This window comes from Anarrhichthys ocellatus, unplaced genomic scaffold (genome assembly GCF_004355925.1).
Source record: "Anarrhichthys ocellatus isolate YVR2014 unplaced genomic scaffold, GSC_Weel_1.0 scaffold51, whole genome shotgun sequence".
NCBI lineage: Eukaryota > Metazoa > Chordata > Actinopteri > Perciformes > Anarhichadidae > Anarrhichthys > Anarrhichthys ocellatus.
This window is the reverse complement of record NW_022280081.1, coordinates 2,398,707-2,415,085: the sequence shown is the minus strand read 5'-3', so window position 1 is coordinate 2,415,085 and position 16,379 is coordinate 2,398,707. Positions and strand designations below refer to the sequence as shown.

At 41.9% G+C, this 16,379-nt stretch overlaps 1 protein-coding gene across 6 annotated transcripts in view; it reads left to right on the top strand.

Annotated features, from left to right (window-relative positions):
• Positions 1–3,974: 3,974 nt before the first annotated feature.
• klf7b (Kruppel like factor 7b) overlaps positions 3,975–16,379 on the top strand; it is a 141,448-nt gene continuing 129,043 nt past the window's right edge. For 2 of the 6 annotated variants that reach the window (XR_004213557.1, XM_031870141.1), the window contains exon 1: positions 3,975–4,521. Coding sequence is in view for 4 of the 6 variants with exons in the window: in XM_031870141.1 (XP_031726001.1) it covers positions 4,420–4,521 (102 nt within the window). In the remaining 2 variants the exon portion in view is untranslated. The remainder of the gene's footprint in view (positions 4,522–16,379) is intronic. The other 4 variants (XM_031870143.1, XM_031870142.1, XR_004213558.1 and 1 more) reach the window with 2 other exon arrangements.

The following is a 16,379-nucleotide window of genomic DNA, read 5'->3' as shown; positions in this document are numbered from 1 at the left end:
GTTATTTGCTGTATTGAAAACCTACTGAAACGTACCGAACCGTGGCACCACTGTATTGTATTGAACCGAACCAAGAATTTTGTGAACCATTATATATATATACTGTATATACTGTATATATATATATATAGGGATATTTGTGTACATGTACTGTATTTGTGTATTTTTGTGTAGATTTAAATATATCCCATATTATTACCTAACCTCAATCGACACACCATACTCACCCATCAAATGGATCACACATAAATGGACACAAACTGTCACAGCTCTGCCACCATTATCCTGTTTTTTTCCATCTCTCACTCACCTAATCCGTTTATTCAGTGCACCTGCCAGTCACACCCACCTCGTCGGCTCATTACTCTTACCTGCTCACTCTGCTGCATCACTATTTAAACCCCAGTCACACTGCCAGATCATTTTCATGTCTACCCGCCCGTTTGGCTCGTCCTGTTCCCGGGTTTCCCCGTCTGCCTGCCTCGCCCTGCCTTGCCCTGCCCTGCCCCGCCTCGTCCTGCTAGATTTCCCTCCTCGTCTCTTGTCTCGTCCGTGGATTCCCTGTTATGTTCCTGTAAGTTTTCTGTTCTGTTTTCACATTTTCATTAAATACCTGCTTCACTCTACTTCTGGTCTGGTCTGCAATTGAGTCCTCCGCCACACCCCGTGACACAAACGCACATACACACACATACACTTATATACATTTTGCTGGACCTCCACCTCTCACTGTTATACTCCTCAGTCTAAACCTATGTTATTTTCCTCTGTGTCCTTATGTTCCCTTTGTTCTTGTCCCTGTCTGACTTTGTATAATTTTTTGGCTCGTATATGTGTTTATGTAATTGTCTGAAGTTGTTTTGTACTCCCTTTTCTACACAATAAAAAAAGATACAGCCATAAAAATAAATAATGGGATCAGTAGTGGGAGGTAGTACAATAAATAGAATAAGTAGTAGTTGTAATACTAGGAGGCTGTTGTGGACCTGCAATTATGAGAATAAAGCATGATCATGATTGTTTTATACTTTAATGTTGAATATCACAAAGATGTTGCATGTGAGTCTGTTAAGGGCCTCTCATGGGCACTTGTATTATTGATCTGTACTTCACCAAAACCCCACCCCCACAACACACACACATGTACACTTTCGCCATCTCCTTCCTGGCTCCCTCCTCCTTCCTCTCTCCCTTCCTCTGTTCTTCCAGTGGCAGACTAAGCTGTAGAAATCAATAGGGAAAATGCCCTGAAACAGCCGATCTAGAAGCCATCTGGCCCTTGCTGTCCTCAGAGACCGGCAGCAATCCCCCCCCCCCCCCCCCCCGGGGGACGAGACACACGAAGAAGAAGCTCAGAGAGAGAGAGAAGAAGCTCGAGCAGACAACAACACAAAGCAAGTGTTAACTCACTAGCACGCAAATTGTCAGTGTGGGCGACACATCATGCGGCTGTTACATAAGAGACGGAAAGGTGTAAGCGTAGATGGATTAATAGCACATATTTTACATGTAGTTCATTTTGACCTTATAACACCACCTCTATCAGTAGAAGCTATTTTTTTCAACGTGCCAGAAAGCATCGCTCTCCGGGTCATACCATTCCAGTGATGAATTTTGACCTTTTAATTATTGCATCCTCATTAATCCAATTAATGTAATTTGTAAGAGTAGCTTGGTTCGTGTCAGTCACACTAACAGTGTCCAGGGTGGAGGCAGGTTTCAGGAAAAACAAATTCTTTTTTTTTTAACTGTAAAAGGAACAGATGAAGTATGCAAGGAAATTTGAAGAAAAGAGGGCAAAAAAGCAACAGGGACTGGAAAGAATATGAAAGTGAACAGTACAGGGATGATAGAATCACAGAGGCATGAGGGAATTAATGTGTGCAGAGAAATACAGTTATCGAGTAAGAATGTACTGGTTCTAAACCCATTATCTAAACCAACAGTAATTTACAGCATCAACATACAGCTATCAGAATCTAAAATCGTATACTGAGGTATAGAAATCCCCAAAACACCAAACCAAATGCCCCAAAACTAGAAAACTGGAGTGAGATCAACTTTTTTATGATATAATTAATTTCATTTCAAGACACTTCATTCTTCTTTTGTAAAGAAGTAAAACTTACACTAGCAGAGGAGTAAAATATTTTGTATCAGTAATCATCAATTTTTTTACAAAATCACTTAAGATGAGGATGTTTAAGTCAAAATTATGTCAGATGAATCCCATTTTAAACACTTAATTATGTGTCTTCGCCCCGAGTTGTTTGACATAATGGCAAGTTTGATACGTGAATTTTCTTTTACTTTGGTGCTCGTGAAACCAATAATTACATTTGATACAACCGAATAAAGCTCAGCACGTGCTAAACATAATACTAAATTCAAATTTCACCTGGAGATTTGGGCAAGTTGTTGTCTATTAGCTAAAGCATGATATTTTGGTTAGCCCCCGCATCTCTGCTGTGAACCGTGAACCTTTCTGACCGTCTTTTGCTGCCATTTCCGCATCACCTAACTTTATCTTGAATAGGTAAACCAGACATTTGAAGAGATATACTTTTGATAAATCACAACATATTAACTTATTGTAAACCTATACATATAGTGAATACTTTATTAATGAGAATAAATGAATGCATTTAGGGAGAGTTTACAGATTATCTCATAACAAACTGAATACGCTAGTCTCTCATATTTTATCCAACGTTATAAGTAGGCTACAATTATCAGAACATTACGAACAATCAGGCTCCCTCATGTGGCTCAAAAGTGTACTGCAGATATAAATGTCGGATAAAAAACCATGGAAGAAATTCTGCTAATTTATTTCCAACGACTGCTGTAAGTCACATGAGTGTCGTCATAAAGCTGGAGGTGGCTATGATGTCAGCAGTGGATCATCATAAAACACAGTGCTGACACTTTTTTTTAACTGAAAGTTGTGTACGTATCTGAAAATAAAATAATTTGGGAAGGCATCACCCAAATGTTAAACGTTTGGAACAATGATGGCTCCTGACTGACACGTTTTTTCTTATTTACTACGTTATTACATTGAGTACGTATCCTGTTTCTTTCGCCAGTTTGCACATCTTGTGTCATTTCTTGCATCAATAGCACAGGTACAAAGTAACTGAGTACATCTACTTATGTGTACTCAAGTAGAACTTTGGATTGCTTTTACTCGCAGTGTGGCACAAGTAAAGAAAATCTGAACTCTTCCTCCACCACTGACCATTAGCACGTGGCATGTGTGTCAGTTCATACAGTGATGCTTGGCAACAGTGATAGGCCTTTATATTGATAGCGTGGCATCAAAAGCATGCCATTGGTCCTCCAGATAAGAGGAGGTGAGAGGATGGCGTTGAGCTCTTCCATCCACCGCGTCCCTGCTCTCCTGTGCGGGACATCACCAGCATGGAAACCACTTGGAGGAGTCTCTGTGTTGCAGCCATCACAACTCAGAAAAAAATAATCAAAACTTCTCATCTCCAACATCACTGCTGATGCTCAGCTGCTGCTTTTTTTCTGCACGTTCACACACATGTTTAAGTCTTTTTTGGCCGCCGTTTCCTCGCAGCAGCGGCAGCTTCAGGAGCTCGCGGTTTCTCTCCTCTCTGCCCGTGCTGCCTGTAATGACTGGGAGAGGAATGCTGTATGGTTTTATATAGGCCTCTAAAAATAACTCACCCCCATCACCGCCATCTAGGTCCGGACTGACAGGCTCCCGCAGCCAATAGCGCTCCCCGCCTCCCATACAGCCACGCCCTCTCCCTCAGTCTCAGCACCTCCTTAATTGGACGCCAGTGACATCATCAACCCTATTTACCTTATTAGGTCACGCATGAAATTGACTGACAGGTGGCTCCTCCCCCTCCCCTGCCTCCCTGCCTCCCTCCCGCTCCTCCCTTCTCTCTCACTCACTCACTCTCTTGCTCTCTCTCTCTCGCGCGCGCCGGTCGCCTGGATTGCAGCGCGGTCCAGTCTGCTGCTGGTGGAAGCAAACCTGGCAACCTGGCAGCTCGCACGGAGACCGACTGGCAATCTGGCAATGCGGAAATAGATCTGCCACCCTCCCCCCCACCCCCCCTCCGAGCGCGGACCGAGGAGAGAGGCGTGACGGAGCGAGCAGAGAGGAGAGGGGATAGCGTTGAAAAAAGATAAAATAATCAACTACTTTCTTTCCTGCGAGCTTTTTTTTTTTTTTTTTTTTATAAATAAAAGTGCTCAGGTGCGCTCATCTGCACCAGCTTGGATTTGTTGTCTCCCAGCATTTGTTTTTTTTCTTTTCAACCTGACAAGTCTGAGAAGAAGGAGGACAGAAGAAGTGCGTTTTTAATCGTTTGGATTCCGGACTTCTGTACCGACTTTTTCCTGTTTGTTTTTTTTGCTTTGTTTTTTTTTGCATCAAGCATGGATGTGTTGGCGAATTACAGTATTTTCCAGGAACTCCAACTCGTTCATGACACTGGTTATTTCTCCGCGATGCCTTCCCTGGAGGAGAACTGGCAGCAGGTCAGAGATGATGCGTTTTTCTCTTATTTTTCCGGGAAATTGGAGGGGTTAGAAACCGGGATAAAATACTATGTGTGCGCTGGTTGGTGTTTGTGTGTGCGTGCGTGTGTGTGTGTGTGTGTTTGTATAGTGTTTTGCATCACCAGAGCGCTCCGGAGCGGCGGCAGCAGCAGCCCCGTGTAGTTGCGTTTTTTTTTCTATCACATGGAACACGGCGAGGTCCGCTGACAGGAGAAAACACACATACACACACAGTGAGAGCGAGTAGGTGAGGAGGAGGAGGAGGGAAATGATACAGACAGAGCTTTACGCACTAATGCCACTAATGGAAAAAACGGCATTTTGTTTTTAAAAAATGCGTAAAAACGTTCGAACCATCTTAACATTTACGCACACGCCCCCCTACTACAAACGAACGGTACCTTGACCACACTTAAAGGTTAACCAAACCATTTCATCAATAATGTAAAAGCAGGAAGGTGACGCTGTTGTCCCGTGAAATCCCCAATGATGATATTCAGATGTGGATTAAACCCTAAAAAAGGCGTTTTAACGTTGCTTGGGGAAAAACAAACTCTAAAACGCAGGTAGCCGCAAATACCGATTTTCCTCTAGTTTTGCCCTAAAGGAGGATGTTGGTACCTACTATTTCAAATTGGTCTGTAAAGCATAAATTCCAGCTGTTTAACCACTTACTAATCCCATGCATATTGGTAATATGAAATGCTGTGATTCTCTTGTAGCTTTCTTTAAGAGAGCATCATTTTAGGGACTTCCTGTTGGTCTAATGATAATCAAATTGAGCTGTTAAGTTACTTATTTGGTGAATATTTTACCTTTATATTTTTTAAATGTGACAATCGAAAGTTTGAGCGGGTTGTAGAGTTTAAAAGAGAACGAGGATAGACTTGATTGACAGTTGAGACTCTGAGTTAGAGCTGCTTGAAGGTGAAAGTGGAGTGATTTTTGTTTTGCAGTCTGAGCTCATGATGGAGAATGCAGTGTTTTATAGTGCCACTGATCTGATCACTGATAGACCAGTGTGACAGCCTGATGTGTTTGGATTTCTCTCTCACACACACACACAGGCCGTGGAAGATGGACGCATGCTTAATAGCAAGTGACTTGTTCTTAAATAATATATCCACATCTGCTGCCGTTTGTTTGCAGATCATCCTGCTGAATAATGCATCATCACCCACTATAGAACATACACTAGACTAAGCATGAGAGTCTGTCTCATAACCTTTATCTGAGACATTGACTTATCATGTGTACCACATAGGACCACGTGGTCATTTATGTGGTCTGCAGGGGTTCGAAACATTGAAATTGCACCTTTTTTTTCTCATGGCTTCAGACTCAAGAGATGAGGATTTAATAACAGAGAATCAGGTGATACAAATATTTTCCCTCAATTGCCCCCCCCCCCCCCTTTGAACGTGAGAAATGGAAGCTGTTAATTGGAAGGCATCTTCAGCCGCATGTGTGATGGTGTGTTGCCACCTTTTTATTTGCTATTAAATTTTCTGTAAACCAATACACCCAAAGTCTTTGTCCCTGCACGGGACAAAATCCACTGGGACGGGGTTGGTTCGGTTCGCCGTGTGTATTTGAAGGAGTTCTGGACCGTGTGTGTATGTGTGTTCATAGTCCTGAATGAAGCCCAGACTGCATCTCTCCTCCCTGACTGTCTTACTGACACAAATTCATACATCGCGTTGTTCTATTTTTAGTCGTTTTCCCCTCCGTCTGTAATCACATTATTAAATGATTGAGAGCTTTCATAGAGTTTGACAGGTTTTGATGTCATGTCTCCTATTCCACAGAATGGCTGGAAAAGTAGTTTTTTGAAGACGGGGAATGTCGAACCAGAGGGGAAAAGTAATTCCACTCAGTTTATCCGCACTTATATTTGTAGAAAACAGTTGTACATGTTTCAGTTTAGTACGAATACTGTTCAACCACAACGAGAGTTCACTGTGAGGTATCGTTTGAGATTGGACAGCAAAGTGACAGCAGAGTTTTGAGGCTAATACCAAAAGTCTACGTCGGCACCTGTTTTGTGGCTGAAAAGACATGAGTGCAGTCTCAGAGTTTGTTCAGTCGGATCCCCATTAGTTGTTACCTTGGCAACAACTTGTGGTAATTGGAGCCAATTGAAAGCTGTCTTGTTGAATGATTTAAAAAATATGTATATATGCATGTTTGTGTTCTTATCAGGATTTAGTTGAGAAGAGATTGTTTTTCATCATGTAGACAGAAACACATTGTGCTAATGAATGCTAACTTGCTTCAGGCCTGCTGGACTTGTAAGAAGGCAACTTTTTTTGGCAAAAGCTTATTGTCAAGAGTGTCTGTCTGCCTTAAGTGGAGTTACTTTGCCCCCAAAATGAATGAATTCTGCTAAGACTGGTTTAATAAGCAAAGGGCTAATGGTGGCTATTAGTTTTATAGCTCTTGACTGGTGGCTGCTGCTTGCTAGCTAACAAGATGCAACAGGTAAAGACGAGCTGATGGAAGACCATTTTTTTATACCCTTCTCATGTTGGAAGCTAGCAGTTTCCGCTCGCTTCCAGTCTTTGTGCTAAGCTAGGCTAACAACATCCTCTGTCTATATTGAACGCGCAGATATATGTAATATTACTGCTTTAAGGACACATTTCCATCATATTTGCCCATCTCTATTTGACACGTAGAAACTACTACGTGAGGTTTTAACCCTCCTGTTATGTTCGTTTCTCAGGTACAGCAATGATGTTTGCGGGTCAATGTGACCCGGTGCATGTTTAATCATCCAAAAGTTGTCAGAAACCAAAAAATCCTAATAAATATAGTTTGTACCTCATCACCAACACCATTACTAACAATTCAATGAGTATTTAGTGGAATGGAGTTATTCACCCCTAAATAGATCATAGTTCAATTAGGATAACTCACTCGTTTTCATGAAAAATACATGTTCAAACTATCTTTTAGGTATATTGGAAAAACCTAGATATAAATTGCATTAGTCTACCATAACATGTATTTTTTAAATTTTTTTTTTACATTTTGAAACTTTCTTTTTTTCATGGGGTGATGTAGATAAATAAAGATGAGACACCTCTGATGTTCAAGGTCATATTGACCCGCTCACTCAAAATCAAGCCAAGTGAGTCATAAGGATTTGTATTGAATTATTTATAGTGTTAAAAAACAGACATTTACAAAAATTAACAAGAGATGAACACAATGAACGAGGTGTGTGTGTGTGTGTGTGTGTGTGTGTATGCGGTTGTCTGTATCTGTGTCTACACAGCACACGAGTGACTGTCTTTATAATATTTTCGGCAGACAGTCTTGGCTGACGTGTATTGGGTGAGGATGACCACTGTATTTCACAATTTCACTTGGAGGAACAGGTATATCAGTTTCCTCATCTGATGGTTCATAATTGGTACCATTATAATCTGAATTGACCTCAAGATGGTCTTCATCTTCAGACACATCCTCCTCTATTTCACTGTTGTGATCAAGGATGTGCCCCAGAGCCTCCAGGGCTGTCATCCTTTTGTTTCTGTTGCTCATGTTGTCCTACAGTAAGCTGCTGTGTTCTACGTATCTGCAGAGTGTAATGTTGGTAGGACTCCCAAGCAACCATTTTGTATGTTTCGCCCCTCCACTGCTAAGTGTGGGCGGAGTTTTCCCGTCAAAGTCCAAATAGTATCTGTATTTCTCGCACAGGTGGGGTAGTGAGAAAGTGAATGTGTGAGAATGTGTGTGTGTGTGTGTGTGTGTGTGTGTGTGTGTGTGTGTGTGTGTGTGTGTGTGCATGTGTGTGTGTGAAATGGGGTGAAACATGGTGGGGGGAGTAAGAAATACTTTGTCTTACATTTTCAAAGACAGAAATGGTCTGAACTTGACCCTTCTGACCCCTTATAGCCTCCACTTTCACTGCCGGGTCAAATTGACCCGAGCATCATCTCTGTAATATAAACCTGCAGGGGGGGGTTGCAAATACATGATATGAACCTCTTCTTTTTTAACGTTGATTACACTAATTAAGGCAAGCAGAAGAAGTTTCATACAGAAAAAGTACTTTAAAATATTTTTTCTAGATTTTCAAAGTTTGAAACGGGTCAATTTGACCCGCAACATAACGGGAGGACTCCAGAGAGAGCGATTTATTTTTTTTGCTACAAGCTCAGCTTTTCAGAGTGAAAAATGCTGTTATTGTGGATGGAAAGCCAAAACTGATGGGAAAAGATTTGTTTTGTCAATTCTATCTGCACTAGTGGGGACAATTTCAGAGAGAGGAGAGAGACAAACACACACACACACACACACACTGAGATCAGGCGCACCCACATCTTTTCCACTCTTGTTCCTTCTGTCTCCCTCTATCCCCTCATTCACTCCACACACACACACACACACGCTCGGCTGGCATGCACTAATGGAAAGCTATGGTCTGGCAGGACTCATCCCGCTATTTTCGACAGTAATTGGCCGTTTGCTGTCAGACGGACGGAGAAACAGACACACACAGACACACACTTAGCCAAACACACACACACACACACACACACACACACACACACTTACAAACAAACGACCAGATTTGAGTGTGTCATTTATCTTCCCTGTCTGTCCCTGCATCACTCTCCTGGTCTTTGTTTCCTTGTACTGGCTTCTTTTATCAGCTGCTTTGCATCATGGCTAAACATGTGGAAAACACACACACACACACACACACACTCTCTCTCTGTCTCTGTCTCTCTCTCTCTCTCTCTCTCTCTTTCTCTCTCTATCACTCTTTTTCTCACTCTTTTCTCACCTGTCTACCAGCCTTGTTGCCTCTGACAGTATGAGCCCATGTTCTGCATATAATTGCTGCATCTTTGCAGGTCTGGAATGATGTGATGGGCTTTAGGGATTTGTGTGTGTGTGTTTGGTGTGTGTGTGTGTGTGTGTGTGTGTGTGTGTGTGTGTGTGTGTGTGGAGTGTCCAAGGATAAAATGGCAAACCCAGACTTCCCAATTAGATATAATCCATTTATTTCAAAGCAGAGCCCTGCCAAAGTCTGATGAGTTAGAGGGGAAGATCGACAGTGACAACAAAGGGTCGACGCTGATGGAAACTGAAGCAGAGGTTTAGGTTTTCATGGGTTTGTTGTGAGTAAAGATCTGCATTTACGGACTCATGCTAAACAGTAAATGGACACTGCATGCACACTGCTTCAAACCGGCTGACTCTCCCGCAGCCGCTGTCTCATCTTGTCCCTCGCTTTATATGCTCTGCGTGTCTGTAGTTCCTTTCAGGCTGATTGATTTATTTGCCGTGGCGTCGTTACAGCACTATGCGAGACCAACCGGCTCGGTGTTACAGATATACGGCGTCTCCATTAGGCCTGACAAGCCTGCAACCTATACAGCCATGCATCTTTTTCTCAAGAGTGCATGCTGTAAGTGTTGTGTCTACGGCAGATTCGACCATCACATGCTCTTCTGTACAATCCTCCCGGTATTTCTGCAAAAGAAACGCGCACAAATTTCACCAATCGATTGCTGGTTTTTCCACATTAAATCATTCAATTCAGAATTGCTTAAAAAACCCCGCCCCGGTCAAATACAAGCAAAACGTTACCCTCAGGCAGGGCTCACTCTCAGGTTGTGTATTTCCCCGACAAGCCCCCCATCATTTCAGATCTCTGTTAAGTATTTCTAACATGATTCTGTGTCAAAGCTGAGGCATCAATAACACAACAACTCAGCCTGAGCAATTGACTTATGGAGCTTGTTGAATATGTTACAGAGCCTGGGAGGAAATACTGCCATATAGGTTACACTTAAACATTTTTAAAGGACTTCCATCCATCCATCCATTTTCCACCGCTTATCCGGGGTCGGGTCGCGGTGGCAGCAGGCCAAGCAGGCCGACCCAGACCTCCCTCTCACCGGCAACATGTTACAGCTCATTCTGGGGGATCCCGAGGCGTTCCCAGGCCAGCTGGGAGATGTAATCTCTCCAGCATGTTCTGGGTCTTCCCCGGGGTCTCTTCCCAGTTGGACGTGCCCGGAAAACCTCCAGTGGGAGGCGTCCAGGAGGCATCCTAATTAGATGCCCGAACCACATCAGCTGACTCCTTTCGACGCGAAGGAGTAGCGGCTCGACTCCAAGTTCCCTCCTGATGACCGAGCTCCTTACCCTATCTCTAAGGCTGAGCCCGGCCACCCAACACTGTAAACCCGAATTTATTTCAAATTAAACTTTTGAGTAGTCATTACTTATACTTGCGTGTTTTGTAAAACAACTGTGTCATTAAAAAATCTATTTAGTAGTTTGCACTAATCAACTGAAATATTGAGTGCAATGATCATGTTTAGCAGAGATAACTTGGTAGGTTACGTTTCTGTAAGGGGGGGGAGGGGCCCGTTTGAATTTCACTCGATTAAGCATTAGTGCCGTGTGCAGCGCAGTGACGTCCTGCGTCCGACCGCGAAACCTATCCTGGCTTTGACGGAGCTGCGGGATTTCTGCAACAACTTTGAACCAAGTGGAATGGTGAGTGTGTACTCTCACCATATTGACTGTAACGTTAGATATTATTCTGGGAGCATTTATTTCAACAAGTAAGCTAAACGCTAACGTTAGCTGAGTGTTAGCATGCTAACGATTTTCTGTGGGTCCAGTTTATAACTTTAACACGTGTTTGCATGTGCTGTGTTTTAAGCTAGCTGACGATAACGTTACGTTAGCTTTTCAAAATGGTGTTTGGTTAGGTTGCGCAGGAGTTATTTATTGCATTTATAGCAGTAACTTAGCTAGCTTCTCAAGGCATGAGGTCATTAGTTGGTTATTAGCAGAGGCTGGGTAACGTTTTGCAGTGGAGGTAATGTTACTGGAACTGGGTTGTTGAACTGAAAGTTGAGCTAATAGTTTTCTTCTTGTTTTCACAGGTTCTTGTGAAGATGCAATGGAAGTCTACATATTGTGAGTTCATAAGTCGACTCAGGTCGCCCCCGGATCGTACACCGTCAAACAGCGGACTCGCTGCGGACACCGGGGTATCCGCACATCAAACGCCCCTTTTTCCCCCGTTCAAATACTGCAGGCAGGTAACAGGCAGCCTACCATTAGGACCCAGGCAACAGGGGGCATACCATACAAGATAATGATTATGAGTTTTATTATTCATTATTATTATTACTAAGCAACCCTGTTGCCAGAAAAAATGTTATCATTGTACAATTTTGCAAACATCGGGATACGTTGCATTTCGACATTTCTGAACCAAAAATGTGTTTCAGAAATACGTTTCATATCAGACTCGTATCATGATTTTGTCTCGTAAAACGATTGTTTAGGTTTTGGCAACAAAATTACGTGGTTACGGTTTGAAAAAAATATAATGTTTTGTGTTAAAACAATCACGTAACGTGACTCAATCAACAACGTGACTCAACACCATAATGTAATATTGTAATGTTGTAACCTTACGATGTTATGTAACATAACGTAATGCAACAATATTACATACCGTAACAATGTTACATAACGTAACAGTGTAACGTTGTAACCTTAGGATGTTATGTAACGTAACAATGTTGCGTAACGTAACAATGTAGCGTTGTAACCCTACGACGTTATGTAACAATGTCACAACATAATGTAACAATGTCACAAAAAAATTATGTAACAACGTAACTACCGTAAATACATAATAATGTGCCTAAGCAACCTATAACAAGCCTCATAAGGTTACATAGCGTAAAGTTAACATTTCCTTTTGGTTTCACACAGGACACAGCAGTCTCCTGGGTGAAAGTCATGTATTTGACATAAACACGTACAATGCCAACATGTTTTCGTGGTGGCTGGGCTGCATTATAATTACTTTTATCACCAACATTTTCCACTTACTGACAATTTCAGGATACAGATTACCAAAATGAATTGCAAAGTGATTTTCAAAAGCAATTATTTAAAAAAAATGCTGCGGCCAATTCACTAAATCTATGAAAAAAGTCATTCAGGATCCTGTTTGGAATGAAATTGCTCGTCAGAGCGGGGGTATTGGGTTCTCCATGACTTGTTTGTTTGTACTGAAACATTAACAATGAGACCCAGTACTACTTACACAAATAGATGAACCAAGGTGTCGATCAAAACAGCCATAAGACGCTCAGCCGGCGGTGCAGCTTCACATCTACAGCGTCTATTGTTTCCTCTTCCTCTCTTCTCTTTGGTAACCTGTTAACCCCACTGCAAGGACCACTGCATCAACTAAGGTTCTCTCTGCGTTTCTCACTCTTTCTCTCTCTCTCCCCGTGGTCTGAAGCTGGCCTTCGGAAGTTTGACAAGATAATGAATTGCCATGCATGCTGCAGTTTTTCACATTTCACAGCCCAGTAACTGTATGTAAGGATGGGGGGGGAGTGAATAAGTGGGGGAAAGAATGAGGAAGAAAGAAAACACCAGTAGACACAAAGCATGAGGTTAGGTGCATACATACAGGTGAGAGTTAGTCAGGAAGTCCTCTCTTCACTCCATCTTCTTCTTGTCTCTCTGGTCATCCTTCCTGCGTTGCCACAGACACACACACACACCGAGTTATGTAATTGTCTGTGGTGCACAGCTGCTTCCTCAGTCATAGCAGACGGAATAAAATGAGGAAGTCGAGAGAGAAAAAAACAAAGGAATGAAGAGAAAAGGAGGAAAGAGACGACAGAGAGGAAGACAAAGAGAGGGAGAGGTGAAGAGAAGAAGGGGATGTAGCCACTGATTATGCAATCCAAACAATAAACACTTTTTTAATGAAACTTAAAACTCAATTCATGATATTTCCTGAATGTCAACTTGTACTGCTTCCGTCATCATGTGGCAATACCTCAACATATTTCCAGTGTTGGAAAAATATGCAAATCTATTAAAAGAACAACTTTGTTCAAATAATGATTGTGCAACTCATCTTGTAAAAATGGAGATCTGCTGGTTCCAGCTTTTAAATGCATTGGCTTTGTTGCTTTTCTTGTATCATGTAAAAACGTTTGGACTTGTTGACTGACGCACAGTTGACAATGTTGAAGCCATGTCCAGCACTTTGGTCTATAGGGAAATATCTTAACAACCATGACGTGAGTTGCTATGAAATTTGATCCTCTGACTCCATGTTCCTTTAAGGATTAATGACTTTGGTGATCCTCTGGCTCTTCATCTAGTGTCACACCAATAGGCCAAAGCTGACACTCGTCCAGTTCTAATGATTCATCGCTGCATCGTCTTCCGACATGGTTACTCCACACAGTCACGCCAGATTAATGGGAATTAAACCTAAAGCAGAGGTTTGTTCACAAGTGAAACTTGATGCATTGCATTAATATCATTTAGATGTAAGGGTCAGAAATGATGGTTCCTGCAGTCGTAGTTTCACAGGTTTGACACTTTTGTCATCTTTTTTTGGGGCAAACGGGACGCATTGAAGCTGTCAGAAATGACCCAAAAACAACAACGTGGAATTGCAAGCAGGAGGCTGACATGTTTTTCTTTTTACCTCTCAGTTGCTCGTGGTTTCATTTTTGAACTGAACCCGCCAGGCTCAGGTCGATTGGCAGAAACCCTGTGATTGACTGGTAACCTGTCAAGTGTGACCTGCCTCTTGCCCACTGCATGCTGGGACTGACTAGGGCCCACTGTGACTCTGAACAGGGCAAGCTTTACAGGAAATGGATGGATGGGAGTCTTAAAATATGATTTCTAAACACATTATGAGGCATTATTTTCAGCATTTTAATGATCTTTAAGGTCATAACTCTAAGATACTTGTCCAGTGACTACCACAAAAAAATAAACACTTGAAGCTGTAAAAGAAGTCAGATCTGTAAAAACAGAGCCCTTTAGTCACAAACATACACATTCACTTCCTATAGTGTGGAAGCTGGTGCCAATATTCTCCTCAATATGAGCCGCTCTAATCACTGCATTCATTCATTTTCTTTTTTATCGTTCTTCCAAACACGCACACACAGTTATTGTCTTGTCCTCCTAATTTGAAATCACTTGAGTAAAACACACACACACACACACTCACACATTTGCCCGTGGAACCCATAATTCAGTAAGTGAATAAGGCAGTCAGTCTACGGTGGCAGAGATTAGATAAGAATGTGAGCAGTCAGACTGCCGCGGCAGGAAAGCAGAACAAATGAACTGCACTCGCGTTGGAGAGAGCTTATACTGTGAAAGCCGTAGCCCTGATCTTTCAAGATGAGTGTGTGTGTTTTATTTTATTTATTTATTTTTTATGGAGGGCAACTCTCCAGCGCTCTCCACCACGGAGCCCGATTACTAGAGTTTACAAGGAGATTTACCCATTCATATCTCTATGCTGCTAGCACAATGCGGATATCAGCCATTGTGTAGTTTGTCTGTATTAAAGACAGAAGTAACATTACAGGAAATGTGCTTGTTCGTTGTTTTTACCTGCTGTCAGATGAGATAACTGATATCAGTTTTAATTTCTGTGGTTTTCGGTAGAAGTGGGTGTTTAGCCTGTAGTTTAGCAAAGAATGTAGCGGGGGACGACTGCTGTCACAGCTCAACAACTGCAGGGCTGTTTAGTCAGCTGGACAGATACAGGGTTGTGTAGTAACTGATTAAATGTAATCAGGATTACATAATCAGATTACAAAAAATAAATAGCCCGGATTACATTTAAAAAGCGGGCAATCAGATTATAGTATACATTGTCGTGGATTACTTGATTGCATTGTTGATCGCGTCTTTGAAATGTCGGTTTATCTCTCAGATTGCCAGTTTTTTAATGGTGACTTAACTAATATTTGTTTTTACAGGAGTACAGGAAAGTAAAGTATTGTTGATTGAATGTTACTTCAGTATAGTTTTTACTTTATTTATAACTCCTCTGTTTTCTGTTATGAGACTGGATTTACTGGTTAAACACACTTGTATTTGGGAAGTTATTTCACAATAGAGCAGTGTTTGATTTCATTCTTTTTTTATTAAGAGCAATCCTCCTTGCGATCACAGGCTGAGCTGTGTTGACACACACACACACACAGGTGCGTTGTGTTGTGTGTGTGTTTGTGTGTCTCTACATCCTGCTGAGCCAGTGTTTGCAGACCGATTGGCTCAGGGATAAAGCCTGGTGACCTGGTGTCTATCCAGCCAACCCTCCCCATTCTCTACTCACCCAGCTCTCGCTCTCTGTCTGTCCGTCTTTTCTTCTCCCTCCCTTCTGCAAACCTTTTGTTTATGCGCATTTTTCACATCACAAAATGCTGAATGGAAAGGGTAGGAATTTAAAAAAAAAAAAAGTCTCAATGTAGCAAAGAGTTTTTGCTCTGGTCTGCAGTGGAAAAGTTGATGTTTCAGCAAAGAGAAGATGCAATAAAGGCTGATGGAAACACATAACTCCAAATAAACAATAACATTATAGGACCTGCTTTGTTCTTCTTCTTCTTCTTCTTTTTCTTCTCTCTTATTACTGCCAGACTAAAATGTTGTTAGAATTCCCAAAAACTAAATAATAAAAGCGAGAGGCTGACAAGGCGTTTGGCCGGAGGAGAGAAAATACGTCCTGAAAATAACAAAAACCAGCAGCTCTTTTCATGATCATGATCTTCTGAGAGTCTTCCCAAAGCTCCAGTTAATGAACACATTGATTCATATTTTAATTTGCAGACTTTTTTTTTTTTTTGCAAATTAGTTTAATATCTGCACATCTGGTCAGGTATACACTCTCTTCCTGTCTCTTTAGTTCTGAGCTCCTGTGCTGCACCAACAGCCACCAGGCCACTCACATGTACAGTGTGTGTGTGTGTGTGTGTGTGTGTGTGTGTGTGTGTGTGTGTGTG